Source organism: Hemiscyllium ocellatum, chromosome 39, assembly GCF_020745735.1.
Source record: "Hemiscyllium ocellatum isolate sHemOce1 chromosome 39, sHemOce1.pat.X.cur, whole genome shotgun sequence".
NCBI classification, from domain to species: Eukaryota; Metazoa; Chordata; class Chondrichthyes; order Orectolobiformes; family Hemiscylliidae; genus Hemiscyllium; species Hemiscyllium ocellatum.
Genome location: NC_083439.1, coordinates 7,938,435 through 7,961,986, shown reverse-complemented (window position 1 = coordinate 7,961,986; position 23,552 = coordinate 7,938,435). Strand labels below are relative to the sequence as shown.

Genomic DNA, 23,552 nt, shown 5'->3' with positions numbered 1-23,552 from the left:
GATTCCAACACAAGTCTAAGTTACACATTAATTTTTAAAAATGCCCATGTGCAATTTCCATCACTTACCCTTGTTGGCCACACCCTGGATAGCCTTTATTTTGCATACTCAAAAAGGTAGGAATTAGAGACTCTCAATTTGACATTTTAAGAGGTCTTCTGCAATACAGGGGGCAATTAACTTGTCACGCAGTACAGACAAGAGGGAATAAGCCTTAAAATTAAACGTAAAAAACAAAAATCGGTGACGTCAGGAAACGTCATCGCAAAGAATAATGAAAACTCAAATACATCCACAAAGTACTGTGGATTGGGGGGGGGGGTCAAAAGAACATTTCAAAATTGGGCTTAGCAGGCTAAAGAATGAAGGGTTTCAAAACCATGGCAGGCAAGTGGAGTTAAGATGTATATTACCGATGGCCGAATTGATCCTTCAAACAGATTCAAGGGGATGAATGATCTCCTCCAACTCTTTTATTTTACAAGCTTTTGTTTTTCACAATGTCGTGCAGAACAAAACACACTGCTCATAATTACATCGTCACTATCTCTGACTTTTAATGACAAGTCCTGACTTTGTTTCAGTGTGTACATAAAGGTTATTTAACAAAAGAATCACATTTTACAAAATACAGGAAATGTTACATATTTCACCCCTTTCCAACAAACAAAAGTACATTATAATTCAGTGGAAAAAGAGGTTAAAAGGGGAATTTAAAAATCCAACAGCAAATCCAATTTTCCAAGTAGCAGTGCGCTTTAAAACTAAAGGGAAAATAAATCTGCATCTTGGGAATTGTGAGAAACAGTTACATTAGCTGTATGTCCTGAGGAGTTATAGTGCAAAGTGCCATGACATTTCAATTCAAGTTAAATAGTTTCTGCTCCATCCTGAATTTTCAATAGTATCTCTCATCACTGATTTATACTGCTAAACATTTAGAATCTCTTCAATAGACACGTAATATTACAGACGGAAGAGCACGACGTTCTGATTTGTATTACTTTACCAAAAACCACAAATCAGAAGCTGCAAACTGATCAGATACACAGGGTACATATTTTTAAATAAACTCTGCAAAAGCACAGCTCTTGTAGGAAGACAAATTGTACATTAGAAGTCAAAAATCAGAAAAGATCATTTGGGCTGCGTAATGAGAATGTTTTTCTTTCCCCTTCCTTTATTTTAATCCATTGTTAAGGCGTTTGGTGGTAATGCATTAATTCAGTTTCACTCCATACAATCCTACACAACACTTATTTTGAAGTTTAGCCTTAGCAATGGGCTAATGGAAAATAAAATGTAACCCCTTAAAAATGTCCTTGAGGCATTTAAATCCAAGCTTCCTCTACATGTTGGTTACTTACATCAGGAGATACAGACTAGTGACACTTAAGGAACCAGTTCTTTAGATACACAATTGGTATGTCAAATGTTATGTTAATCCAACACATACTAGATGGATCTCTGCTCACACTCCATTATGACTGCAATCTCTCGTAAAGTACTTATAACAAATAATGATTCTATGGTCATGAACACGATCTGTAGAATGTTAGATGGAATGAAAATAGGGCAAAAGTATTAGCAATATTGATGAATAATTTAATTACATTTCTGTTCTTTTTGCAGTTTGCTCCCAAGAAACCTGATCAGGCATAAGATGATTTCCACAAATTCATAATATGCTAGCCTAGACAGTGTCCCTGCAGTAGCCACCCATGAGTTGAATCAATTCAACATCCAATAGCCCCATATACACATACAATTACCAATAGGTGACAGTAATCAAGAGTGCAAATCCTTCCCCATTTTTCCCATTCTGGAGTTCATCGATGACAAAGCTAAATGCAATAGCCAATGCAATACAGAGCTGGAATTTTCCTGGTCCAAATTACTCAAGAGCATAAAAGTTTATTCACTGAGCTAAGGGGTGTCCATAAAGCATTTAACAACATAATAAATTTTTAACTGTTCAACCACTTGTGTATCAAAAATCCAAAACATTGCTGTAAAATAATGGCCAAGTTAAAATCCGCAGAGAAAGGTCACAGTATCACTGCTTTCAAGCAGAATGCCTAGTACAATCAACAACAGATTGTGGTATCTTTGGGTCAGTGATCTGAAATGAACTCAGGAATGGTTCCGGTTGCCAACTGTGCAACCTTTCCCCAAGAATATTCAGCACAATTAGCAACTACACCACACACACAGTACTTTAATCAACGACACCACAACTGCCAAAGGCAGTGGAACTCTTTTCATTGCGAGCAAACACTTAACCATAAACTACATCAATAATAATCTAAATTCAAGCACAGATTTGCCTCAATACTACAGCACTAACTAGCCTGCAATGGCCTCCAAGTGAAACTTTTACATTAAGGGTCCTTGGCATAAAAGTTGTTCTTTTCCAGGAATAGAACTACAAATTTAAAAGGGCATTGAGGCTGTCACATGAGTCATTAGCTGTTAATAACAAGATATTCTGAATCACTAAACTTGAATCCTCATTTTAAAAGTATACATCACTGTCCTCCCCAGGATTTCAGCAGAAACAAAATGAGTGCACACACCAATTCCACTAAAAGACATCACTCCTGAACAAGTAGAACAGACACTGCCAGACAGTTTTTCAGTTCAAGTCCCGGCTAAGCATTCAGTGGGAAAGCGTTGAAGCAAGTTAAAATCGTCGCCATCAAGACTGGAAGACAACCAGTGCTTCCAGTTTGTACTTCCAAGTAGTGACTATGGAAACGCGGGCAGACATGAGGTGCTGGATGTGAACAGGACAGAACAGGCTCTCTTCTAGCTATTCATATTAGGTCTGATGAATCGTCAATTCAGTAAGGGTTACAAAAACAGATGGAACAAAACCCAGGAAAAGCTTACCGAAGGATATATGTGAAAAATCAAGATTCCCATTGGGTTGTATTTGGGGGGAGTGAGTATCTCCAATTACTCAAGTGCTTTTGATTGCAGATCTGTTACTTGTGCTGACCAGCTTGTAGGGATAAATAAAGAATGTCACACAAAATGGATCAAGATTATACAGGTCATTTTGCCACTGAGTTGATGAGGAAAGCAAGAAACAGGAAAATAAAATCACTAACACAAGGGTCAGCTCTAATAATTCAGGCATCAATAAATATTTACTTTTGAAAAAAAATCAAGACAGTTCTACAAACAAAGTCAGAACAATTTCACACCCACCTACTTCTTAATTTTCAGTACAACCATTAGGTTTGTAGCTTTCTCTAAACCAACTGTCTCGAAATTGGTGGCCGTGATTCCATGTAAGAGATGACAAAATTTGTATTTTCTGTCATTTTAGAGGGCTATAGGAGGAAAGCAAAGAACAGGGGAAGAGTATATAACTTGACAGAGCACAGCTGATGAATACCTGCCTGCCACACTGCAAAATTCTACAATCCCAGTACCATGATAGCCCTGTTTCTGCACAGTTTTCCCCATTCTCTTATAAGGAGCTATTCTATGCTACAATTATAGCGGAGGTGCGTTTCGAAGCCAGATGACAAGTTAGAATACCTAAATACTACCATGAAAGTTTGAAAAATCACCAATTAAAAGGCAAAAATTACATACTTGTCAACAGACCAAAATGGGAACAATCCCCTATGTCTTCAAATGTTTTCTAAAAGTTAATGTCCAGCTTTAAAGGCATTATGATTGGGATTGATGAATTAAATTGATAGACAGGGACTTGATTCATTGCTTCTTTTTTCACAATCCCACCCTCCAAAATAACTGCTGAGTTTTTACTCTCAGCATTGCCATTGTTGCAGCTTACTTTAGCCACAAAATTAGCCAAGTAGACAGAATCCCTTGCCTTTCCCTTTTACGTTTTAGTCAACCAGAAATTTAAATGGATCAAGTAACAAAATTTAAAGTGAGACTCTGTCATTGCTTAACTGACAAAAATCTCTCAATTCTGCCCTCCCACTTTAAAAAAACTTCAACCGTCAGTTACAGGATTTCTGATTTTTTTTCTCATATTTCCATTTAAAAGCTAAATTTCCAAACATTAATCTAAACAATAAAATTAATAATTAGAAACAAGCTCAAAAGTGTGATCTGCATTTCTCCTGAGGAACCTTCATCGCTGCTCAAAACCTAGGGACCGAGCACCAGCATGGATGTTGGTAAGCAGAATAATCTGAATTTTGATCACTGTATTTGGATGACAGCGCGCGCAAGCAAGCCAATGCAAGAGTGCAAGACAACAGATGGATTTGACTAAAGCAGCAATAGAATCTGCAAACAAGGCATGATATGGTTTTATTCCACTGGCATTCTGGTTGGGATGGGGGTTATTTTTCTCCATTCCGTTCCATTGATTTAAAGCTTGTAAAATGAGGCAAGGAATCAGACTTACAGGCTCCTGAACATGTGCATTGTGGAACTAATCTCAACCTTCAACATCCAAGTACATATTACACTGAATGTAGATGTTCTCCAATTGCTGCTCCGCCCTATATAAAAGACCTTCACAACCTCATTCATCCCTACGTTCCTTTGTGAGCTATGAACCTTTCACATCTGTGAAATAACAGGAATTTAGAGTCAATATTGTGATAAATACTAAATACATGCTAAATACTAAACCTGCTAACCTGAGATTCACATCCTTGAAGTACTGTCACTATTACATAGAGCAGTTATCAAAGGTAGGGCCATCTGCTGGTATGGCCAGAGTTATACATTTGCTTTATCAACTCGGCCATGACGATGCTAATAAAGCACAATGTAAACACTTATGAACTAAAATAATATATCACAACTTATTAGCAATTCTTATGCTTTATTTTTGCTGAAGCCAATCATTCACACAAGCACAATAAATAGTCAAATTCTACAGCTAATGAAAAATACTGTCAAAAGTTTTCATTTTTAGACTTTGCAGGTTAGAAGATAAACTATAAACCTAACTCAGAAATATAAATTTATGCCCACAGTAAGCCTACCTAAAATCCACAAGTGACAAACAGATAAATATTGAAAGATAATTCACTTCATAGAGGCTTAACATTGCACTGTAGAGTGGTGCCACGTTTGATCCATATTACACATCAGGAAACAGAGTCAACTTTAAGTAGTCTTAGGTAATTTCACTGAAGTATAAATATTTCATATAAAGTTATAAGATAAAACAAGACATGGATCAGACCCTTCACTCTCTTTCATAATTAGTGCTCAGAGGTTTCAATGGTCTACAACAGGAACACAAGGTTTTGGGTTAAAGACTGTCAGTACAGTCAGTACTGGGCTTACACAGCAGTTCAAGCCTCCATTTCACAGTTTGCCAGATTTGAGGTCAGTACCAAGCAGGAAGTTACAAAGTGGACTCGAAATGTAAATTGACCACTTTAAATGGCAAGTGACAATAACTGCTGTATTTCCAACCTGTGTGACGATCAACAAGAGTCTAGCTGCATTAAAAGAATCAGAATTGCTTAAAGTGATGCAAAGAAATGCAGATGCTGGAGATCTGAAACAGAAATTGCTGGCAAAACTCAGCAGGTCTGGCACCACCTGTAGAGAGAAAGCAGAGTTAACTATTTGATTCTGGTGACTAATTTCTGATAAACAGTCACCAGACTCGAACCTTTAACTCTGTTTTCTTTCCACAAAAGCTGCCAGACCAGAGTTGGCTGTTAGCTGACATCAGTGAGGCAATGATTAGGCATTTCAAAAGTAAGGAAAAAGCAAAATAAATTAAAATGGTATTGTCAAGATTTCCCACCTATTAACTACAAAATAAATATATTAAATAAACAAGTTTTCCAGAATGCCAAGATCAATTTTAAAAAACAGAATGTTGGCATTTCTTGCTCTGTTTCAAAATGTTGATAATGTAGAGAAACTGAATCTTGCTTAAGACAAAGACATTGCTCAAACTTTTCAGTGTGCCTCCATCAGGACAAACTTAAAAATGCCAAATTTCAAGCAATTGGTCGGCAAGTCCCATGTTGCTTTCTCCATAGGAACATTTTGGCCAATCGGTATCAAACTGTCAACCATTACAGTCTCACATTCCCATTTGTTTGAAAATATTTCTTGAGGATCCAGACCTTAACTCTGTGCTCATTCTGAGCAACAATAATTTGATTGCAAATTGATCTGAAGAGTTAATGTGCTAACCAGCTTTAATAATTTGACATCATGTTGCAATAACTCCAATGTATTTATTCATCAAGGTTTTTTTTAGTCAAATGGGAAGAAATATTTGAGTGTGGCAGGATAAAGGGAAAATATAGCCCTTTGTGTTCAGGTCACAGGCAGTCTCCCTGAAAATAACAGGCTGGATACATCAAACAGTGTACCCTACAGAACACCTTTGGTTCAAACAGAATTATTAGCCAGGAAAATATACAGACTGTATAAGAACAGAACTCTGGTGTGTTTACAAAAGTGCCTGATTTATGGACAGGTCAGGCATATACATATTTGCAGTACTCATCTTCAGCATCTGAGTAGCTTTCTAGAATCGGTGATACACACTGATCCCTTTTGACATTCGCAACAGTTGTATCTCAAAATCAATAAAATGCTCAATCAAGTGTCAGATTGGAGATCTGGCTGCCCAATTATTTACTGAATAACCTAGCTGCGCCATCACAGGACACATGATAAAGGTACACCATTAAAATTTGTGATCTTACATCTTCTATTTAAAAATGGATCCAGTATTTGAATATAGAAAAAGTGTACTGCCAGTTACTTTGGCTGCACCTGACACGTACCTATCACAGGGCCAGTCAATGAGTTATAAAGCGTTATACTGCATCAATACTTTGCATTTCACTTTTTTTGTACAGAGCTTTCTAACATTTGGCATCCTTACCATCTATTAAAACAACCCACAAAAAGCACAACTCTGACCAAGCCAAATTTTGCTCAGAATACCGTGTTCATTGTTCACTTTGCAGTACAAGCAAAGTCGGAAAGGGAAGGAGTGCCACATTAAAAAGTTACAAGTCCAAACAGTCGATGACAACATTCCATAATTAACTGCAACCAAATCCTTAAATCAGCAGACAATGCTGGAGAAAGAGCAAGCACGTGAGCTCTGATTTGTGACCCTAAACAATAAGACACCAGAAAACAGTTGATTAGAACCTGGCATTATGAAAAATAGGTTTTTAGAAGACAGAGTTAACTCTTAACACATTAAATTAAATCCATTACAAATCAACTTTTGTGACTTATTTTCAGAAGTTTGTTTAAGCCACCCTCCAGAATATCACACCATTGATAGAAGAATTGCATACAATCAGCACAGTAGTGGAAATAAATGAGAATGGTAAGAAAATATACCTAAAAACTGAGCAAATCAATTTGCTAAAGCAATATGTTACAGACATACCTAGTACCAGTTTCATAAAGACTGATCTGAGCTATTGAGAATGTTAATGGATTTCTACAAACTCTTCCAATGCCTGAGGAATCTGGCTTTTATAACTGATGTTATGAACACGGACGGCTCGGGCAGCCAGGCACTTGAGGCTCATTTTCATCTGAGTCTTGAGGAGGATTTCAGACACACCAGTGGTGCTCTTGTCCAGCGGAGTCTTCTTCTGTTTATTGGTCATGTCAGCATGAGCGCCAGCCTCCACCAAGCTGATGATGATGGCGTGCAGTGTGAGGAAATCGCTGATGGGACGGTTGTATTGCACAATAATGTGCAGCGGCCCATTGCCATCCTTATCCACAGCATTCATGTCAGCCCCACAGTCGAGCAGCAGTTTGGTGACCTGTGCGCTGGGGAAGCTACACACATCATTGGTGTGAAAATCGTCTACTGGCGTGCCAGAGTTCACCGCCAGGTGCAGCAGGCTGGAGCCCTCTCGCGTCCGGGGATCTAGGTGGATCAGCTTGTAGATCTGCTTATTGATGCGGGCTCGTTCTTCCTCAGTGCATTGCGTTTTGGTGGAGATGCACACGAGGTACAGGAAGGTAAAAATGTTTGACTCACAATTGTCCATGGCTGCATGGAGGTCTACCTCAGAGGAGTCCTTGATCCGCGACAGTCCTCTTTCTATTTCCAGCACACTGCATTTCAATACTCTCTCCACGTCCTGGGGTTTCACTGGCTCATTCAAGTGTATCATCTGAGAAAAGACCTGAGCAAAACGCAAGAGATCTTTGTGGGTGTTTCGGTTCCCTTTCTGTCGCAAGTGCAAGGCATGGAGCCACAACTTTATGCACTGTTCAAACTCCATGTTGTCCGCATACACTGCCCCCCTGTAAATGATAGGATGTGAAACATCGATATTGTCAGAGCCCAGAATCCGCTCACGGACAATCAGCCCTTCCATGTGGAGGGCGTCCCTGTCCTGTCGGATAGCCTCAAGTTCCGATAGAGTCCTACACTCAGTCCGCCCGCCATAAGCCTCGATGGAAGGCAGGGTGGATTTCTCCATTGGGTCACTGGGTTCACGGTGTCGCTCAAGCATGGCCAGATACAGATAGTGGTAGGTTTTCTCAATGTCATAGTTCTCCCGATCATTGGCAAAAGAGGCACCGAGCAGCTCCAGTGCTTCTATTCTGCTCCTTCGGTCGCAATCCACATGTGACAGCAGCAGCTCCACCACATCTGCCTTGCAGCTCTCTGCCGCCACTTTGAGTGGAGTCATCCCATGGCCGTTCACCACCATAGTCGCATGCCACTTCACCAGCTCCCTCACAATCTCCAGGTGGCCAGCTTCTGCAGCAAAATGCAGTGCAGTAGCTCCACACTGTGCCTTGGCATTGGGATCTGCGTACTGCTCCAACAGGTACCTGAGAAAATAAGACAGACAGAGCTTAGGGCAGCAGCGAAAAAAAAACTGTAGACACTGGCAATCAGAAATATTCTGTTCAGTTGCCATTTGTCAACAGAAACAGTTAACATACCACAGACTGTCAGAGGCCTCAAATCACTTATGCTACAACAAAGACATTCCCTGTAGATAAGGATACAGACTGACGTAATGTAGCATTTTACAGTGAAAAATTCCAGGTTAAGTGTAACTTTAGATGCTCTGTTAAATGATGTCACCCGAAGCATTCATAACATTGCTAACCTCAGAAGCCTTGGAGGGGTCAAGGAAGGGATCTTTTTGCTTTGGACCTTGATTCAGCTTTCTTCTCCTTTCATGCCAATTTTCCATCTTCAATATTTTATGCTTCTCTTCAGAAAGTGCTTACTCCTCAATGGGGTATAGTTATTTTGTACCTGCTGCCAGCAATATACTATGAACGGCCCATGAAAAATCAGCAGTGGAATGAATGATAAATAAACTTGCACTTCTCTATCACAGAATGCAATGGAACTGTGGAAGTTGATTGTATGATAACCAATTTGCCTTGTTTAGCTCAAAGCCATATAAACAGGAAGGTCCTGAGTTTGATCAGTCCACTGCATTAAGCTAATTACAATCTAGATGAGCAGTTCAGCCTAACAGAAGTTAGCTGACTATCATTTCCCAGACACACAGATCAAAATAGGACAAGATCAGGCTAAATTCCTCCAATCCTACAAGCCTCTGAAATATCCTTTTTCCTCTCATTCTGGCTTTTGGGCATCCTCAATTCCTATGCTATAATTGGCAGCTATAATCTTCAACTTCAAGAGTCCAAAGATGTGCAATTTCCACACTAAGCCTCACCCCACCCCATCTCCTTTAAAGACATTCCTCAAAACATACCTTTTTGACCAACTTTCTGGTACCTATCCCAACATTGGATGGATGTGGTTTGGTGTGAAAATTGGAACAACTTTTTTTTTGCTCCATTGAGATGTCTGGGATTTTTCACTCCTTTCAAAAGGGAATGTATTATAAAATATCCGCCAATGTGCATGTCTAAGAGTTCTGCAGGACAAGGATTTGAAGGTGAAGTGCATCATTCAGACTAGCCAACACTCAGAGCTTTGAGAGCTGTGAACATGATATCAGGTGTTTCTTCATGAAAAAGAGAAGATAAAACTCCACGCATGTGAGAAATACATATCCAAATACACAAAAAAGTAAGCATTAATGCTGCATGTACAGATAAAGCTCACCTTAGGAAAAGAGACATTATATATAATGCTTCCCCCCCCCTTGCAAAGTATGCCATTTAAAATAGTTCAAACTATGAATGGTGGTGAAATGGAAAAACACACAAAGGGAACGAATCCAAAACATATGTCTGAAAATATAACTGGTCACATCCCAGCATTCCTGTTATTACAGTAGTAATCTATGGATCTCATTAGTCAGTTTAAAACATCTGCAGGGCATTTTTCTCAAATTTAGGTCACAACTATGAACAACAATTTTAAGTGAATAAATGCACAGTTTACTCATTAGAACATTTTAACTGTGAAATAACCTGTATATATGGTACCTTTTTAGGGCCAGTCACCAAACACTGACGGTCCATATGAACATTATGGATGTAAACAAACAATGGCCTTTTTACAAATCTAAAGATCCAATGACAGAGAGATGAACCTAGTTTTGCAGGTTTTGGTTAAGGAAGAACACTAGCATGGATGCCAGGTGGACTTTCTCCAGCTCTCCTCAAACATAACATGGGATTTTTATATACATTTGGCTTTAACATCCCAAACTTGCCTGGAACAGTGCAGGATTCACTTGGTTTTACATTAGGATGCCAGGACCACAATGATTAGTGTGCATATCCTGACACTGCTGGGCTATGGTACACTCCCACAAGTTGACTAATCAGGAACACTCTGGTTTGGATGCAATTTGTAGAGGTTAACAGAGTTACTTCTCACTCTTGCAACAAACAGAGGATACTGATGCCTTAAAAGTGATATTGAAAAGCAATGTCCATCTTCTGAGAAACAAAAGGTTTCTTTCTCTCACCCTTTTCTCTAGTCCCACAACCTCCAGACCACTGCACTTTGTAATGTTAGAAGAAAAACAACTTGTATTTATATATCACTTTACACAGGCAGATATTAGCAAGTTTTGAGAAGATTTCTAGCTCAGGTTGAGAGTCTGGGTGTAGGTTTGCTCACTGAGCTGGGAGGTTCGTTTTCAGACATTTCATCACCATACCAGGTAATATCTTCAGTGAGCATCCGAATGAAGCACTGGTGGTGTAGCCCGCTTTCTATTTATATGTTTGGGTTTCCTAGGGTTGGTGATGTCATTTCCTGTTTTTTTTTCTCAGGGGGTGGTAAATGGGATCCAAGTGTTTGTTGATAGACTTCCAGTTGGAATGTCATGCTTCCAGGAGTTCTCGTGCAAACCTGCATCCAAGAGGGCATCGGTTTAGGGTGAGAGGGGAAAGATATAAAAGAGACCTAAGAGGCAACTTTTTCATTCAGAGGGTGAATGGACCGAGCTGCCAGAGGAAGTGGTGGAAGCTAGTACAACTGCAACACTTAAGAGACATCTGGATGGGTATATGAATAGGAAGGGTTTGGAGGAATATGGGCCAGGTGCTGGTAAGTGGGACTAGATTGGGTTGGGATATCTGGTCAGCATGGATGAGTTGGACCGAAGGGTCTGTTTCCGTACTGTACACCTCTATGACTCTGTTTGACTTGTCCTAGGATCGATGTGTTGACCCAGTCGATGTGGTGTCTTCCCTCAACCGTATGTAAGAATACTAGTGAAAGTGGGTCATGTCGTTTTGGGCTAGTTGATGTTCATGTATTTTGCAAGGTATTTTGTAAATGACATTAGTTTTGCTTGTTGCCTGTATAGGGTATTCAAGTTCATTAGTTGCTGTTTTAGTGTGATGGTGGGTTTGTGGGCTACCATGATGCCAAGGGGTCTGAGTAGTCTGGCAGTCAGAAATGCAAACAACGCTGCAAGGACTGTAACAAACACTACATTGGACAAACAGGCAGAATACTAGCCAGAAAACGACATGACCCACTCTCACTGGTATCCTTACATACGGATGAGGAAGGACTGGAACAACACATTAATCTCAGGACAAGCCAAAGAGGAAAGCATTAGAATTCCTAGAAGCATGGCGTTCCGACTGGAACTCTATCAACAAACACATTGACTTGGATCCCATTTACCACCCCCAAGAAAATGAATTAGAAATGACATCACCAACCCTAGGAAACTCAAACATAGAAATAGAAAGCGGGCTGGTAACACCACCAGTGCTTCATTCAGGCGCTCACTGAAGATGTTACCTAGTATGGTGATGAAACGTTTGAAAACAAACCTTCCAGCTCAGCGAGCAAACCTACGCCCAGAACAGGCAGATATTTCAAATTACTCTGTAGTGAATTAATTTGTTTTTGAAACATAGTCATTGATGATTCGTAGGCAAGCCATGGAGCCATTGTACAAAAAGCAAGATCCCACATCCAGCAATCGAAGGGAGGACTTTTGATCAGGGGCCTCTTTTAAGATGAGGGACCAATGTCACGCTCCTTTAGACAAGATGTTCATTTGGTTTAATATTTTGTTTGATAAACTCCATTAAATCAGAAGTTCCTTAATTGTAGTTGATGGTCAGTGCTGTCCTGGAGAGAGAGCTGAAGCTGCAGGCTTCTGATTCAGAGACAAGATTGCAGCTAAAGGTAATGTACTCATTGTTACACTAGACAGAAAGATCAATAAATATAGAAAAGCAGATATTAATGCAGGGTACTTTTATGTGGAAAACAAAATGTCCAAGCATTTCACAACTAAACAAATCCTCTGACTAAACAGCTAAATGAACACTAAGGGTCTAACTAAATATCTCACTGACAATATATAGCCTGTAACATGAAGGCAAAAAATAATAAACTGAATAAAACAAGGATGGATCCAAAATTGAATCTTGAGCGCTGACAGAAAACGAATAAAAGGATGTAAACAAGTACAGGAAAAGTTCAGGCATCCAGATTAATGTAATTTACATACATTGATTAACATATTTAAAAGTGTAATTAACTTACAGCTAGATTACTCATGTTTACTATCTATTATTGCTACATTAGTGAATATTTAAGTGCCAAGGTTCCCTGAACTCTCTGACAGCTTCAAGTTTGAAAAAGTGCTGACTTGGAAGCAGTGGGATTTTATATGTGAAAATAATTAATGATTACAAAAATATTTAGCTGACAAGCAATCTCACCCCACTTGGTGCATTGTTTTCAAAACCAAACTACCCCCCAGTGTACAAAATAGCCCATTAATTCAAAATTGTCCTTTTGCACGCAACAGAAAAATGGAATCATGCAGCTGTTTGAAGTCAGCAACTTAATTAGATCAGCATTTACCTCTCCTGAGGTTGCCAAAAGTCAGCAGCTATTAGAAATTAAATGATTTATGAATTAAATAGGGGAGGATTTGAAATTGTGCAGGAACAAGGGAATGCAGTTCTTATTGAGGAGCTTTAATGAAGTGCTGAAAGTTATGGGTAAATACGGGCTATCAATCAGGGTGAAACACAAATGTAACGTAACAGCAAAGAACCAAAAAGGAGCTGAAATGATGGAATGAAGTGAAAGTTACCATTGTCCCAGAAGGTACTCTCTCAGAGAAATATGACTGGTGATGAATTTCACCAGAGGGTCACCATGACTCAGACAGGGTCTTCATGGTGACCTCCGTGAGTACAGGAATTGAACACATGCTTGGTTTCACTCTGTATTACATATCAGACAATTAGCCAAAAAAATTGCAAAGAGATACACCTTTGACAACAAGTCCATCAGGAACTGGTCAGCATGTAATGTTCTGAAGACCCCATGAGAAAAAAGAGATGGTAGATCCAGTCACATTGATCCCTGAACAGTCTGTCAAAGTCATTTGGCAGAATGCCCTATCACGAGACCTTTGCAACAAGCGCCTAGACATAGCTTGGCTGGTGACGCAAAGGGCACTGCTGTCAAATCCCTTCATGCATACCCAGTCTTTGTGCGCCACTACACACTGCCCTCGAAGTAGCTACATAGATGAAGAGACCGTCACTCATATCCTTCTGGTAAGTGTCTTTGCAAAGAAGGTCTGGAAAGGGATGCAGTGGTTTTTGTCAAGTTTGTCCCAAGCAGCTCCATGATGCAGGACTTTGTGCTCTTCGTTCCATGGGTGGCACATCAAGACAAACATTTACTGTGCCTGGAATAGCATCAATTCAGTGGAAGGAACTTGTTGGCCTCGACTAAATGTTGCAGACTAGCACATTCCAAGGTTTAGGCCTCCGTGCTGAGGGATGCACTCAGCTTTGGGGCAGCGGCCACCAAGTGTTAGTGGGGAAAGACTGTCATCTAGTATCCTGTCATCTTGTGGAAAGTATAAGAAGGGTCCAATCAGTTGTCAGACCCTCTTGGAGCCTCAAATGAACATAATTATAGTTACCAGGATAAGTAGAAAATGCCTTTGTTTTTGCAACTGTAGAGAAGCTCTGAGAAATGTCAAATTTCCAATTTTGTTTTGTTTTCCTCTCTGCAAATACAATTAAGAATCTACATATTTATACATGATTTTTATAAATAAATAATATTTCTGAAATTTATAAAAAAATTGGCCAAATGACCTAATGGACACTCAAAAGTTTACATTTCCACATCAAGTTAGAATGATCAACTGATTAAAAGGCTTACTATTAAAAGGACCAAGAGGAAGGAACAAAGTGAGTATGAGGTTCATTGGATAGCTACAACAGCTCAAAATTAGACCAAGCTAAGAATCTCAGGGTTGTGTAACTGGAGTAAACGGTGCCCTTGTATTCTTTGGGTATTCGCTTCTGTTCAGGATGTGTGCATGCGAAGATTTTATTTCACTGTAACCTATGCAATCATGATTCAATAGCCAGAATTTGAAATCATCATGTATTTCAACCCATTTATTATTTGAGTTAATATACTGCTAAACCACACACATGCACAATTCCTTCCTATCCTACCGGTATAATGTTACTCACAGTTCAGGCATCTTTACATATACCTCTGCACACCACATTCTCCACCAATCACAGCAACTTGAATTTTAACGCCCCTAATAAATACTACATGCGCTAACACCCTTTGTAAGTGTCCTCGAGTTGTTACCTCTCCTGGTCAGATTACCATTTCAGCATATTCCCATTTGTTATTAGCCTTCCCTGTCCAAATATAAACCGCCAGGGAAGGGTCTGGCAGGACACGGATAGTGCCCCTACCCTTCAAATGGAAAGTTCAGGTTCAAGGCCCCAACAGAAAACAAATCAGGAGATAATTAGGTGGTGTAAAAAAACACATTAATCCTGGGTTACTTTCACCTTCGTGTAGACTAAGATAGTCAGATTGACAGATGAGGCAAATGAGGAAGAATTCACTGAGCGTATTTGGGACAGTTTTCTAGAACAATATGCAGTGGATTCAACCAATAATCAGGCTATTTTTGGATGCACTGAGGTATAATGAGGCAAGTTTGATAAATGATGGCAGAGTAAAAGATTCCCTCGTGATCAGTGACCACAACATGCTAGAATTTAGCATTAAACATGAGGGAGAACTTGGGTCAGAAACAACAGTTCTGGATATAGGTTTGCTCGCTGAGCTGAAAGGGTCATTTTCAGACGTTTTGTCACCATACTAGGTAACATCTTCAGTGAGCTTCTCGATGAAGCACTGGTGGTGTAGCACGCTTTCTATTTATATGTTTGGGTTTCTTGGGTCGGTGACGTCATTTCCTCTTCTTTTTCTCAGGAGGTGGTAAATGGGATCCAAGTCAATGTGTTTATTGATAGAGTTCCGATTAGAATGCCATGCTTCTCGGAATTCTCCTCCATGTCTGTTTGGCTTGTCTTAGGATGGATGTGTTGTCCCAGTTGAAGTGGTGCCCTTCCTCATCCGTATGTAAGGATACTAGTGAAAGTGGGTTGTCTCTTTTTCTGGCTAGTTGATGTTCATGTATCCTGGTGGATGGTTTTCTGCCTGTTTGTCCAATGTAGTGTTTGTTACAATTCTTGCAAGGTATTTTGTAAATGACAGTAGTTTTGCTTGTTGTCTGTATAGAGTATTCAAGTTCATTAGCTGCTGTTTTAGTGTGTTGGTGGGTTTGTGGGCTACCACAATGCCAAGAGGTCCGAGTAGTCTGGCAGTCATTTCAGAGATGTCTTTGATGTAAGGGAAGAGTGGCTAGGGTTTCTGGATGCATTTTGTCTGCTTGTTTGGGTTTGTTGCTGAGAAATGGATTGTGTTCATTAGGTACCTATTCTTTTTCAAATTACCCATTTAATGGCATCATGATAGCCCACAAACCCACCAACACACTAAAACAGCAGCTAATGAATTTGAAAGACCCTATACAGACAACAAACAAAACTAATGTCATTTACAAAATACCTTGCAAGGAGTGTAACAAACACTACATTGGACAAACAGGCAGAAAACTAGCTACCAGGATACATGAGCATCAACTAGCTACAAAAAGACATGACCCACTCCGTCTAGTGTCCTTACATACAGAGGAGCAAGGACACTACTTCGACTGTGACAACACATCCATCTTAGGACAAGCCAAATAGACACGCACAAAAATTCCTAGAAACATGGCATTCCAACCAGAACGCTATCAACAAACACATTGACTTGGATCCCATTTACCACCCCTGAAAAAAAAACAGGAAATAACATCACCATTGGAAATGACATCATCGACCCAAGGAAACTCAAATATATAAATAGAAAGCGTGCTACACCCACCAGTGATTCTTCCGGAGGCTCACTGAAGATGGTACCTAGTATGGTGCGGAAACATCCGAAAACAAACCTTCCGCTCAGCAAGTAATTCTACATCCAGAACCTCAACCTGAGCTACAAATCTTCTCAAAGATCACTTGAAACAGTGGTGCTAAGCTTAAATAAGGATAATTATAAAGGAATGAGAGGAGAGTTGGCTGGAATGGACCAGGAAAGGAGTTTAGCAGCAAACACAGATGAGGAACTACATTTCAGAAAATAGTTTATAAAGACATAATCGAGTGAGGATGAAGGATTTGAGGAAGGGAATAAGCCTACTATGGTTAGCCAGGGAAGTTAAGACAACATCAGATTGAAAGGAAAAACATACAATGTGACAAAGATTAGCCATAAACCAGTGAATTGAGTACGTTTTAGAAACAAAAGACAACCAAATAAAAAAGGGGGGAAAAAAATCACAATAAATTTGCAATATTATCAAGATTGATAGCCAAAGTTTCTTTAAATATATAAAAAGAGAGATGCCAAAATGAACATAGGTCTCTTAGAGAATGAGACAGGGAGATTAATGATGTGAATTAGGAAATTGCACAGGAGTGGAATAAATATTTTGTTTCTGTCTTCACTGTAAAGACATGAACAGCATTACAAAATTACTAAATATTCAAGGCACAAGAGGCAGAGAGAAACTAAATTGAATAACTAGAAAAAAGCTCCTCTAAAAATACCATTCCTGATGAAGAGTCGAAATGTCGACTCCCCTGCTCCTTCCATGCTGCCTGACTGCCTGTACTTTTCCAGCGCCACACTTGACTTAAAATGCCAGGTTAAATGCAGGTAAATGGGATTAGAGTAGTCTGGTATTTGAAATTTGCATAGACATGGTGGGCCTCTTTCTATGCTGTATGAGATGGTAACGAGCAAGATAGATGAAGGGGAAACAGTGGATGTAATATATTTCAATTTTCAGAAGGTGATTTATAAAATAAAATACATTAGGCTACTTAAGATAAATGCCCCTGGTGTTAGAGTATACCATGGATAGAGGATTGGCTAACTACTAGAAGTCAGAAAGCTGGGAGAAAGTGGGTATTTCAAGATGGCAAATTGTAAAAAGTGGTATGCCACAATGATTTATGACATGTATTAATTGCCTGGAGCCAGAAAGTGAATGTATGTAGCGAAGTTTGCAAATGACTCAAAAATAGGTGGGAAAGAAAGTGATGCAAATGACAGAGCCTCCAAAGAAATATACAGGTTAAAAAATGGGCAAAAACTTCACAAATATGGAATATATAGAGGAAATGTTTTATGTGGGGAGGTGGGGAGATTGGGTTTGTATTCATTGGAGTATAGAAGCAATGTCAGTGAAACATTCAAAATTCCTGGGACTTGACAGGGTAAATGTGGAAAAGTTGTTTCAGCTTTCTGGAATCTCTGAGACCAGAAGAGGTTGCACATTAAGACAGATGAGGAAGAATGTCTTCTCACCCGGGGTAGCGAATCTGTGGAATTTTTTCACTACATGGGCTGGGTCATTAAGTATATTCAAGGCTGAGATGGACAGATTTTTGAATCAGGAGGAAGTGAGGACTGCAGATGCTGGACATCAGAGTCAAAAAGTGTGGTGCTGAAAAATAGTACTGACTTTTTAATCAGTAAAGGAATCAAGGGTTTTGAGCTACATCAGATCAGCCAAGATTTATTGAATGGAGAGCAGACTCAATGGACTACTTTGGCTGCTACATTGTATGGTTTGGCCCAGAGATGGTAAACACTCAGATTGCTCCTGTCTGTCTACTCCAAATTATTTGCAATTCTTTGAGCTGATCGTAGCCAAATCAATGACCCGAATATTTTCAGGTTGAAAGACTGCCCCCACCGCCTCATGCCCAGCCACAAGTTCCTCCCATCCTCACACCAATCCTGAGCAGCCTATCCTAACACCCCCATGCCCTGAATCCTCACACCTCTCTCATTCTCAGACCTCTCCCAATATGTTATTCCATCGTTATGTGCCATTATCCCCACATATCCCTGGAGTGTTAGAGGCTGAGTGGTCACTTTACAGAAGTTTGTAAAATTATGGAGAGGCATGGCTACGATCTTTTCCCCAAGAATAACAGATTCCAAATGAAAAGCCAAGGTCTTTTTCCCCCGGAATACCAGATTCCAAACCAAGGTTTACGGTGAGGATTCCTGAAGAAGGGCTTATGCCTGAAACGTTGAATCTCCTGCTCCTTGGATGCTGCCTGACCTGCTGCACTTTTCCAGCAACACATTTTCAGCTCTGATACTCCAGCATCTGCCGGCCTCACTTTCTCCTTTACGGTGAGGATGTGGCAAGATATAAAAGGCACCCAAGGGGCAACTTTTTGGGTGGTACGTGTGTGGAACGAGCTGCCAGTGGAAGTGGTGGAGGCTGGTACAATTACGGCATTTAAAAGGTACATGAATAGGAAGGGTTTGGAGGGATATGGTCCAAGTGCTGGTTAGTGGGACTGGGTTAGGTTGGGATATCTGGTCTGCAATGGACGGGGTTGGATGGAGGTGTGGTGTTTCTGCGCTGTAGATGCTGCTGGCTCTGTACCAGAGTCGCCCCAGCCCGCGGGGGGAGCCGCTCCTACCTGACCACCTCGGCGTGCCCCTTGTAGGCGGCGATCATCAGGCAGGTGTTGTCGTATTTGTTGGCGATGCGGATGTCCGCGCGGTTCTCCACCAGGTAACGGACAATGTCCAGGCGGCCGTCGAAGCAGGCGGCCCGGAGCGGGGTGGAGTTGGTGGCCGTGGTGTGGTTAACGTTGGCGCCGTTCGCGACCAGGAGCCGGACGACCGGGAGGTGCCCAGCTCCCGCCGCACACCACAGCGCGGTGGCGCCGTCAATGACATAACCGTCAAAGCGGACGGTGCCGGTCTGCTCGGTCTCCACCCGGTAATGTTCCAGCAGCAGCTTCACCACCTTGGCGTGGCCGTTCCGGGCGGCGGCGATCAGCGGGGTGGCTCTCTGCCCGGAGCCGGAGCCGGAGCCAGGGCCGACCCCGACCCCAGGCCCAGCTCCAGGCCCCGGGCTCACCTGCGCCAACAGCCGCCGGCTCTCGGCCTCCGAGCGGTTGAGCAGCAGCGCGGCCAGTGTCAGGACGCGGCCCTCACTCGCCGCCTTGTACACATAGGCCGCCAGCGACTCCATCAGCCGGCGGCTCCTCTCCTCATCGCCGCTGCCTCAGGTCACCCGCCGCCGGCGGACGCACCGCCCGTTCCCGCTCGGTTCCAACCCGTGCACCGCCCCTAAACCTTCCCCACGGCTCTTCCGGCTGAGGAGTGTGCAACCCTGACTGGGTTCCGGGTGGAACAAACACACTGCTTTACAAAGTCTGAATAAATCCCTCACTCTTTCAACAAACCTGTTTTTCCTTCCCTTTTATATTTTAAATATATTTTCTAATCCCTCTTCACACTTTAAACGAGCTTTGTTTATTTTTACTGTTTCAAATACATCTTCTAATTCCGCTTTGCACTTTATACTGTCTACTTTTTTCTTTATGCTTTTAAGTATTCTAATTTCCTCATCAGTTTATTCACTTTGATTCTTGAAATACATTTTTAATTCCCACACTATCTTCCCCCCATGCTTTGAATACATCTAACTTCCCCTTCACACTTTAAAGCAAACTTCCCTAATTTTTCTTTCAAACTTAAAAGCATGTTCAAATATTTCCCCCTTTTACTCTTTAAAAGAAGATTCCTTAAATCCCACTTTCACTTTAAGGCAAGCTTCCCTCAAACCCCCATCCTCACTTACACTTTGAAGCAAACTTCCCTATGTTTTCATTGAACTGGATAGCAAGCTTTCTTTACACTTTACAATAAGCTTTTCTAATTCTCCCTTTCATTTTAATTCAAAATTTTACAAAAGTCCCTCCAATTCTCACTTTAAAACAAGCCTTTCTTTCCTTATAAAAACAAACCGCTGGAGAAATTCAGTAGGGTCTGGCAGCACTTGTGTCGAGAGAAACAGTTAACACTTCCAGTCTAATATGACTTCAGAACAAAAGAAGAACCATTCTAAAAAGTCATACTGGACCCAAAACATCAACTCATTTTCTCTCTCCACTGATGCTACTGCTGGACCTGCTGAGTTTCTCCAACATTTCTGTTTCAGATTTCCAGCATCCACCATCTTCTGCTTTTGTTCACTTTCCTGATTCTTCACTTAGACATTTAACAACCCTTCTGACCTTTTTCCCACCTTGCCAGTTCTGTTATACAGCATATACCTGGAGGAATTATCACATAACCACATCAAGTCCAAGACTTTTCCTCCAGATATGCAATGTTGTTATAGTAAATTATCAAAATCTTTTTAAAGTAAATGAAAGACAACATGATATTTCTGGGTTTTTTTCACCCTCTATTGCTCATAGATGTGTCTGAGTTCTAATTCCTGGAGATTTTCTTTCTTTTGTAGAGTCCCTGCAGTGTGGAAACAGGCCATTCTGCCCAACAAGTCCACACTGATTCTCCAAAGAACATCCCACCCAGACTCACATCCCTGTCCCATCCTTGCATTTTCCATCGCTAATACTCCTAACCTACACATCCATGGATGTTATGGGCAATTTAGTATGGCCAATCTATCTAACTTATACACCTTTGGACTGTGGGAAGAAACCCATACAGACACAGGGAGAATGTGCAAACTCTACACAGTCACCCAAGACTAGAATTGAACCCAAGTCCCAGGCATTGTGAGGGAGCAGTGCTAACCACTGAGCTACCTTGCTGCTTCTTGGACAGTTGGCAACCCATAACTAATACTGGCTGCTCATTTTAAAGTTGTAGCTCATGGAACTAACATGATAGAATGGTGTGGCACAGGAGGCTATTCAACCAAACACGTCTGTGCTGGCCCTTAATAAAAGCTAACCAGCAAATTACAATCTCTGGTTCTTTCCTCACCTGCAAATGCTTTCTCGCCCATCGTCTATAAACGAGTAGGTCAGAAACAGCTGACACCTGTACATATGCCAATCACGGGAGCAACGCTTTCTCTGTAATCATCGGCATATGTAAAACAAAACTACTGCCAAAAATTAGACACTATGTGCAACTGTCAAACAATTCTGGCCAAAATTAGTATTCACTCTCACCTCCTCACCATCCTGCTGGTCCATTAATTTGCAACTTTGGAGAAGGTTTGGAGTTCAGCTTGCAGATCAGGTTGTAAGTTTGCTTGTTGAGCTGGTAGATTTGTGCTCAGACGTTTCATCGCCATGCTAGGGAACATCATCAGTGAGCATTGGTGTTCTGTCCCTCTTGCTATTTATCTGCCTTGGTCTGTTGTGGTGGGTGATATCACATCTGGTTCTTTTTCTGTGAGGTTGGTAAATGGGGTACAAATCGATATGTTTGTTAATGGAATTTCGGTTAGAATGCCAGGCCTCTAGGAATTCCCGTATGTCTTTAGCCTGTTGCAGGATGGATGTATTGTCCCAGTTGAACTGGTGTCCCTTTCCATCTGTGTGTATGGATTCTAGTGATGTTGGTCATGTCATTTGGTGGCTGCTTGGTGCTCATGTGTCCTAGTGGCTAGTTTCCTGCCCATCTGCCCAATGTAATGTTTGTTGCAGTCCTTGCAGGGTATTTTGTTATATGACGTTTGCTGTGCTGGTTGTTGGTACAGGGTCCTTAAAATTCATCAGGAGCTGGTTCAGTGTAGTGGCAGGTTTGTGGGCTACTGTGATGCCTGGGGGCTGGAGTAGTCCGGTCGTCATCTCCAAGATGTCTTTAATGTGTGGCAGGGTGGCTAGAGTCTTTGGGTGTGTTGTATCTTCTTGTTTAGATCTGTTGTGTAGGAATTGGCGGACTGCACTTATCGGGATACAAGGATACGTGAGCACCAAGCAGCCACCAAAAGACATGACCAACTATCACTAGTATCCATACACACTGATGATGAGGGAAACCAGTTTGACTGAGACAATACATCCATCCTGGGACAGGCTAAACAAAGACACATGGGAATTCCTAGAGGCCTGGTATTCAACCCAGAACTCCATTAACAAACATATCAATTTGGACCCCATTTACCAACTTCTCAGAAAAAGAACTGGAAATGATATCACCCACTACAACAGACCAACACACATAAATAGAAAGCGGGACAGAACACCAGCGCTTCACCGGAGGCTCACTGATGATGTTACCAAGCATGGTGATGAAACGTCTGAGAACAAACCCACCAGCTCGGAAGCAAACTTATCACTTTCATTAATTTATTACGCACCTCCCAGTTTATTGTCTTGCCCCGAATGTCCCCCTCATCATAAACTCTCTCCCATCAATGTTACCATGCACAACTTGCAGAGGCAGCAAACACTTCTGATGCCTGTCACCCTGACACATGACATTCAGGTACTAAATGAAGCTCTCAGCCACCTGGGTACTGTTTCATGAAAGAGGGACATTTTGCAGGTTCAAAACATGTCAATTCCTGCCACGCCCCTGTTAATGATTCAATATGAGAGTTTAGTAATCTATTCCACTAGGAGAGGCGTCACAGCTGAACAGAAACTAATCCTCACTCAATGTCCAGTTAAAGACTATAATAGCAGGAAAGCCAATGGGAAAAAGGTGCTGACTTATTACTTCCAATGGTGAGAAAGATCAAAGGATATGAGTTCACACTAGATTCAAATACTTTCATCTCCAATCTTTGCAGCCCCTCAATCATAGTTCTCTACTGACCTAATGCTGGTCTCTGAGTGGCACTGATTTCAACCAGTTAGCTACTAGCCTAATGTCTCTCCAACTGAGCCTTGTAGTTCTCGGACTTTCTTTTTCTCATTCACTCGATAGGCCAGCTTGTATTACCAATCTCTAGTTGCTCTTG

The 23,552-nt window shown here is 41.1% G+C and overlaps 1 protein-coding gene across 1 annotated transcript; it reads right to left on the bottom strand.

Annotated features, from left to right (window-relative positions):
- Nucleotides 1–532: 532 nt before the first annotated feature.
- On the bottom strand, nt 533–19,952 carry fem1b (fem-1 homolog b). Its single transcript, XM_060853253.1, has 2 exons — nt 19,291–19,952; nt 533–8,802 (listed from the first exon to the last, which is right to left on the bottom strand). The coding sequence occupies exons 1-2, from the start codon at nt 19,848–19,850 to the stop codon at nt 7,431–7,433; spliced, it is 1,932 nt and encodes a 643-aa protein (XP_060709236.1). The 5' UTR covers nt 19,851–19,952; the 3' UTR covers nt 533–7,430.
- Between the last annotated feature and the right edge of the window lie 3,600 nt (nt 19,953–23,552).

What these genes read in the sequence shown, in the direction of transcription:
- fem1b (XM_060853253.1), bottom strand. Translation starts at nt 19,850, where the DNA reads ATGGAGTCGCTGGCGGCCTATGTGTACAAGGCGGCGAGTGAGGGCCGC. An exon ending in GGGCACGCCGAGGTGGTCAG is followed by an intron (nt 8,803 to 19,290) that starts GTAGGAGCGGCT and finishes TTATTTTCTCAG; the next exon opens with GTACCTGTTGGAGCAGTACG.